General features: G+C 30.1%; 2 protein-coding genes across 2 annotated transcripts; one reads left to right on the top strand and one right to left on the bottom strand.

The window, feature by feature from the left end:
- Window positions 1-484: 484 nt before the first annotated feature.
- LOC102673990 (exosome complex component RRP46) lies at window positions 485-1,691 on the bottom strand. The gene is made up of 5 exons (XM_006616487.2): window positions 1,458-1,691; window positions 1,238-1,351; window positions 1,044-1,165; window positions 819-962; window positions 485-690 (listed from the first exon to the last, which is right to left on the bottom strand). Exons 1-5 carry the CDS (start codon window positions 1,564-1,566, stop codon window positions 508-510), a joined length of 672 nt encoding a protein of 223 aa, XP_006616550.1. The 5' UTR covers window positions 1,567-1,691; the 3' UTR covers window positions 485-507.
- An 890-nt stretch (window positions 1,692-2,581) lies between these two features.
- Window positions 2,582-4,088, top strand: LOC102674130. Its single transcript, XM_006616488.2, has 3 exons — window positions 2,582-2,808; window positions 3,045-3,160; window positions 3,337-4,088. Exons 1-3 carry the CDS (start codon window positions 2,638-2,640, stop codon window positions 3,707-3,709), a joined length of 660 nt encoding a protein of 219 aa, XP_006616551.1. The 5' UTR covers window positions 2,582-2,637; the 3' UTR covers window positions 3,710-4,088.
- The last annotated feature ends 2,840 nt before the right edge of the window (window positions 4,089-6,928 follow it).

Consider the following 6,928-nt stretch of genomic DNA (forward strand, 5'->3'; position numbering starts at 1 on the left):
AAACTTAAAAGATGGCAGTAGTAGTCAATTCTTATCCTATTTCTATCCTTCTCTTATTATTTTCTGTCCTTTCTTTATGTGTTTCATTTGCGGCACTCTAGAGATGGCGCTGATTTCAATATTTTTATTCTATCTCTATCCTTTTTTCAATATTTGCTCTCCTTGTTTATATAACATTTTTACATTAAAATTACCGCTTCGATATCTAATTAATTTTATTGTCTTTTTTTTTGTTTAATGTATTGGTTAAAAATCTCAACATCTTATTTGATTCATATTTTTCATATTTTTTAAATATACATATAATGTATTCTTCAGTGATATTTTTTTATCATAGAAATTCATAAACTTTATTTTCTACATAATTATTCTGTATTACATATACATATTATACATAATAATTAAAAATAATTATACATAATATTTAAAAATTAAGTAATAAAATATCAAATTATTGTTTCAGGTAAACAAAAAAATAGATATATTCTATAAAAATATTTGTATATATTATATTACATTTGCATACTTTTTTACAAGATTTCTATAAAAATCAAATACATATTGGCTAGCTTGTTTACATTTATCTATTGTTTCTAAAAATTCTTCTTCTGTAAAACAACCAGCAGTATAAGAACATATAATGTCTTTTTTCATACTATCAAATGCATATGTAAATTCTGCTTTAGCATCCTAAAACAGATTTAATAAAAATTGAAAGATTAATCAAATAAAATGTTTTATTTGTCTTGAATCTTTTTTTAATTAATTTCTAATTAATAATCTCTAAGATGTGTAAATATATATTGATATAATCATACTTGTAACTGAATATTATCAGGATCTAATATAATATTATTAGTGCCTTCCTGTATCATACAATTAACTGCTGCAATAGTAAATTTCATTGGAATACCAGCATTAATAAGTGCTAAACAAGCTGCATTAATTGTACAGGCTAACATCTGAAAAAGTAATTAATATTAATTACTTTAAAGTATATTTTAAATTTTTATAATGCAAATCTATATGAAATAAATTCATACCCCACCAGAATCTTCCATTTCTTGTATGTTAATGCATATAGCAGTTGCTGGATGAAAAGTAACAATTATTGCGGCTTCGCAAGTTTCTTTAATATACATTTCTGTCATTCTATCATCAATCTCTTGGAAAATTAATACACATATCAATATTTTATAAAACAATTAAATTACATTTAGAATATAGTTTAACTTACTCGCTGGACCTTTGACTGGAATATATGATACTTCGATTGATGCTTTATCATAAATCATTTTTTGAGGTTTTGCTTCTATTGGTCCATATATTCCAGCAACTACAGCAGTATTTCCTAAATTATATAAAAGATTATTATTAAATAAGGTTTAACGTTATATAATAAAAATAGATATAAATAAAAGATATAAAGAAAAGTTAAAATAAAAATTAACAATTACCTTGCATTAGCATCGCTGATCCATCAGGCATAGATAGCTGATTTAACTCACAATTCATTGGCCGCAACATAAATTCATTTTCTGATTCTTCTGGTTTTTCCTTAGACATATCTTTTTACAATTTAAAAGTATACAATGTTTAATTGCACTTGGCGGGAAACACGTATCTTAGAGGTTATACTATTCCAAACAATGAAGCACATGTAGAGATGGTACAATATATTTCGAAACATCGATATATCGATTGGAAACATCAATTTTACCATCGATACTTAGAGATCGATATATCGAAACCATCGATATTTTTCTGATTAAGTTTCTATCATTTAATAAAAATAATTTTTTGTTTACTATTTACTATCAGTTTAGAATTACAATTCAAATACAATATCAATTCTTTTAAATAATTCATTCTTTAACTATGTATAAAAAAAATATTTCTTAAAATAAAATTATTGGGCAAAAATATTTAACAGTTCGCTTTGCTATCGGTAGTAATCTACGACAAGTTTGAGCGTTTATCAAAGAGATGGCGCAACAAGTTAAATACTAAAAAATATATACATATATATCATACATATTTTTGTCATATATTTTTATCATATATAAATTTTATAAATTTACTTTCTACATCGCAATATTTTTTTTTTTCTTCAAAATTTTTTTCAAAATATTGCGATTTCATTTTAAACATCTTATCTCTTTGATCTAATTAAATTTATTTAAATTTAAATAATTATGAAATAAATATAATAAAATGAAAATAATATAATAAATGTATTTATTATAAATTTATATTAACTTATAGAAAATATATTCGTATTTTTTTCGATATCTTTAATTCTTTTATCGTGCTTTATTCATTATTTATTCTTGCATTATTTATCCTTTTTTATTCAAGCTGCCATCATATAAAAAAAAATTGAAATTAAACATGGCAAATCATAATTTTACTTTATTATTTTACTAAAAAAAAATATGAAATAAATTTTCAATACAAACATTCGTGTTTCAATTCAGCATAATAAGCGGATTGATAAGCCATTTATTAATTTCACATTGATAAGTACAAGATAAATGTCCCGATAATTTATCGAATTATTCTATATAAGAAAATAAACTTAACAATGGAATTATAACAGTGTTGATCAAAGGAAAAGTATAAGAAAAAAAACTGAAGATGGCATTTGAAAAATTTTTATTAATCATTTTCCTGATCGGGATTTATTTTTCAAAGATCCAAGGACGAGGATTAATGCTCGATCCTATTAGTAGAAGCAGTGCTTGGCGAAAAGGATTCCCTGTTGAACCGAATTACAACGATCATGAACTCTTCTGCGGAGGAATAGATGTAAGAATCAATAATATTTTTAATCGCGAGGAAAATTTAAGAAAATCAGATTTGTTGATTTGTTGATTGATTGTTTGTTAAAAACGATAAATTATATACTGAAAACGGATCAAGTTCTCCGTATATGTCGCATCAATGAATTGAACGTGTTAACGACAAATATTGAAATGTTGAAAGCAAAGTAAATGAAAAACAAATCGTTAATTAATTACGATTGATACATTTTTACATCGTAGATCCAATATGGACAAAATAAGCAAAGATGTGGCGAATGCGGTGACGATTACGCTATTTCTCGTCCAAGACCAAACGAGAACGGTGGTCTTTATGGAACCGGTGTAATTGTGAAAAGGTAAATTCATTTTCTCTTTCTTATTACGATATCTCTATGATCCTTTGATGTTTATGATCCTTTAACAAATAATCGTTAAATAAAACTTATTATCACAAAATCAAATTTCGAAATCCAATCAATTGTCGTTTAAAATCCTAACTGTTAATTAACATTATCTATTCTGTCGTTCACAGATACAAGGCAAATCAAATCATAAATGTAAAGCTAAAACTGACCGATAACCGTTTAGGAACATTCACATTCAACCTATGTCCTCTGAACGAGACATTCCACCTCGAAACCGAGAAATGCTTCAATCAGTACCCACTGAAATTGGTCGATCAATATAATTACAACTTCCAAGTACCCAACGTGAAAACAGAATTCAACATAGCAGTCCGTATACCGAATATAACGTGCAACCAATGCGTGTTCAGATGGGAATACGAAGCTGGGAACAATTTCGGCCGGTGCTACAATAATGAAAATCCCTCTATTGGATGCGGGCCTCAAGAAACTATACGAAATTGCGCCGACATTGCGATCGAACCTGATGAAAATTCGTGAAGAAATTCGCTTAATCGAAAAACATAATTATTTGATTAAATTGAGTTGTAATAATTTCAATCTTTGAGAGATTCTCGAGAATGATTAAAATGCCATAGATATCTATCCATGGAATTTTACAATAAGGTCGAAAATCATTGCGATAACTTAATTGAGAATTAAGAATCGAGATAGAAACACGATAATTGAGATTTCGATAAGAATATCAAAAATTTTCAGAACGTATACAGAATATTCGATATTATATAATTAATTTCAATAATAATAATTTACTTTTTCTTTTTTTTTTTTTCGATCTCGATGGATTAGCGAGTATTTACATATTGTTATTTGAATGATACATTCAATCTGAATTGCATAACAGAAAGGTGGACGTTAATCATCTTTCTGAATAACATTGTTATTCCTCCACTTTTATTTCCTTTCGTTTCACGCGCCACTAATGCGGCTCGAGAGAAAGGCTGGAAAAGGAAACTTGAACAGAGAATCGCGACGGATTAGTGCGTATTTTCTAAACGTATTTTCCTTGGTTCATTGTTCTGCGCACGTGATGCAGCTGGCAATAAATAATTGGAGAAGAAGATAAAACAGTTGGCTGATAATGCGTTGCAATACAAGCGGCAAATTAACGGAAGCGTACTACATTATTCGGCACGCTTTCACCGAATCCATGTCTCTCCTTGGTTTTAAGTCCTCCTTCGTCCGCGTTACACTTTTTACGTTGCGGTTCCTCGTTTCTTCCCGTTAATATTCGCGAATATCGTGCAATGAATATTTTAATTATATTATTCGACAACAACTTTGCATCCAATCGTTAAGATATTATCCGATATAACAAAGTTTATCGGATTTTTTAAACGTCTTATTATCGGATACTGCAAAGTGTAATTAGCATTCAATAACATCCCTGCCTATGAATAATCAGAGATTCATTGCGATGCGAACCGATGATCCTTAAATCGACAGACCTCATAGAAAATCCGGAACGCGTGTCGATGAGTAATCGTCTATTTTATGACGTGAACCTGGTTATTACGTAGCACAACTTGGAATCTCGTAATTATCGTGAAAGTTCCATAATTTAATTTTACCGAGGATTCGAACAAGAGAGTAGAAATCCTACTTCGCGTAGAAAATCTGCGTATGGATGATTAATAGGCTAATTTGTGAACGAAAACCTTGAATACTTTAGTAACATAGATAGCGTAAATGATATCCCTTAATTGCGTAAAAGTATACATAATAAGTAAACATAAGCCTATCCACGAGGATTTTCGACGTACATTTCTTTTTTCGTAAGATTGGAATCATAAAAGTTCTTTAACATAATTCTACAAGGAGTTTCTTTTTAGAAACATTTTGATTTTAGAAAAAAAATATTACGAAAATGATAATGACAAAAGTATGGAAATATCGTTCGACGATGTATCGACGAGACATTCGAGTACAAGAATTATCTCTATCTCGTATCTCGCTTTCAATGTTACCATGGAACAGAAATCTCGCAACACGATCTCCGTATTACGTTGGTGAAATATGTAGACGATCTAATGTGATATAATCCTGACTGTTAAAAGATTGCTCAAAGACGTTATTACTCGAAGAATCGCGTAAGATAATAGAGCGCGGGGAACGATTTTCTGAAACGCCTAGCGTGAGGAATCTAGTTTACCGGCTGCATGACATAAGACACGTACACAAATACAATGAGAGATCATTAGGTGAGGCTGAGTGAGTGCGTGCGAGCTAGATAAGTATCCATTTGCTTTTTCCCCGCGAAAGATTTCTCCTGCCAAATGTTATACGTTCGAGTCTACAGGGTGACTCGATTAAAAAAGAATGCCAACGTTCAAAGCGTAAAATCTGATGTTTGATTCTGAGGTAGCGCACAGATGTAGCTCGAATTCGAGCGATGGGTTTGAGTCAACAACGAAATTGAGCATTATTAAAAATAGCTCGATTCTTCTTATAGTGAATTTCCATTGGAGAAGAATACGCAACGTCACATTGTGCGCTTACCGTCGTTGCTAAATTATGCAGAGACACGTCACGCTTACCTTTGACGGAAGCCTGGTCAGTTTGCCTAATATAACAGAGGGAATAATGTGACGTCATTCTCCTTCTATAGAAATTCACCGTGGAGAAATCGAGTTATTTTTAATGGTGAAAGGATAACGTCTGGCAATTTTGATCAAAAGCTAAGTCAAACGAAGGAAATAAAGTCAGATGACTTTTTATTTCAATACGAAAAAGAGTAATGCCGTCACAGCTATTCGCCATTTATATTCTGAAAAAAGTGGGAGTATCGATGTATATTAAGGATATTTGTAACATAAAACGTTCATTTCTAAACTTGTTTGAACAATTAACTCAAACCCATCACTTGACTCGATATCTGCGTTGTAACGTTTCAACATCTGCAGAATTAAATTAATTAATTTTTATCGGAATTATCTTTGCTTAATTTTTATAGCAATTAAATCTTAGCACACTTGATTTGTTATAGATTTTAGATCATTGCTTTAATAATTTGTACATTCTGTAATGTGAAAAATTTCACATATTTAATTTCGTCGCGATAAAGATATAATTGTCACATCAGACTTGATACATGTGTATTTAATATCATGAAATTACTTTTATCACATCAAAGGACAACATACGTCCATTAAGGGAGGAATAAGAATTTAAATAATTAAATCGAAATAAAAATTTCTACACAAATATGCAATTCGAATTCGATTACTGCGATGACTCGCACAAATTGGAGATTCCTGTTCCTGTTCTTCCCTCGTCGCAGACCCGCCTTGCGATGCGTCGTCACCCTGACCCACTAAAGCTTTCTCTTCAAGGAACAACAAACTTGTTAAAAATCTAAAAAAAAAAGTGTGACTTGTTCAACTTGTACAAGAAAGGAAAATTATTTCGCGAGAAAAGAATTCGAATTCTTCCAATTCGAAATATTCAAACGAAGATAATAATTCGTGTACGAATCATCCTGATTTCTTAAGATCCTATCCGCTGCATCTCTCGCAAACAAAGAAAAAAATACAAGTTTGGCAATTGGAGGAACTTGAGAAACGAGGACATATCTGAAATTGTGTCCTCTTACGCTATTCGTTTATTTATTCTTAGACAATCTTCAACTGATTTTGTCTGGCGATTGTGGCGCATCATGATTAAATAATGGAAATATGATAATATATAAAAAAAAAAAAA

The sequence above is a fragment of the Apis dorsata genome, unplaced genomic scaffold (assembly GCF_000469605.1).
Source record: "Apis dorsata unplaced genomic scaffold, Apis dorsata 1.3 scaffold_265, whole genome shotgun sequence".
Taxonomy (NCBI): Eukaryota; Metazoa; Arthropoda; class Insecta; order Hymenoptera; family Apidae; genus Apis; species Apis dorsata.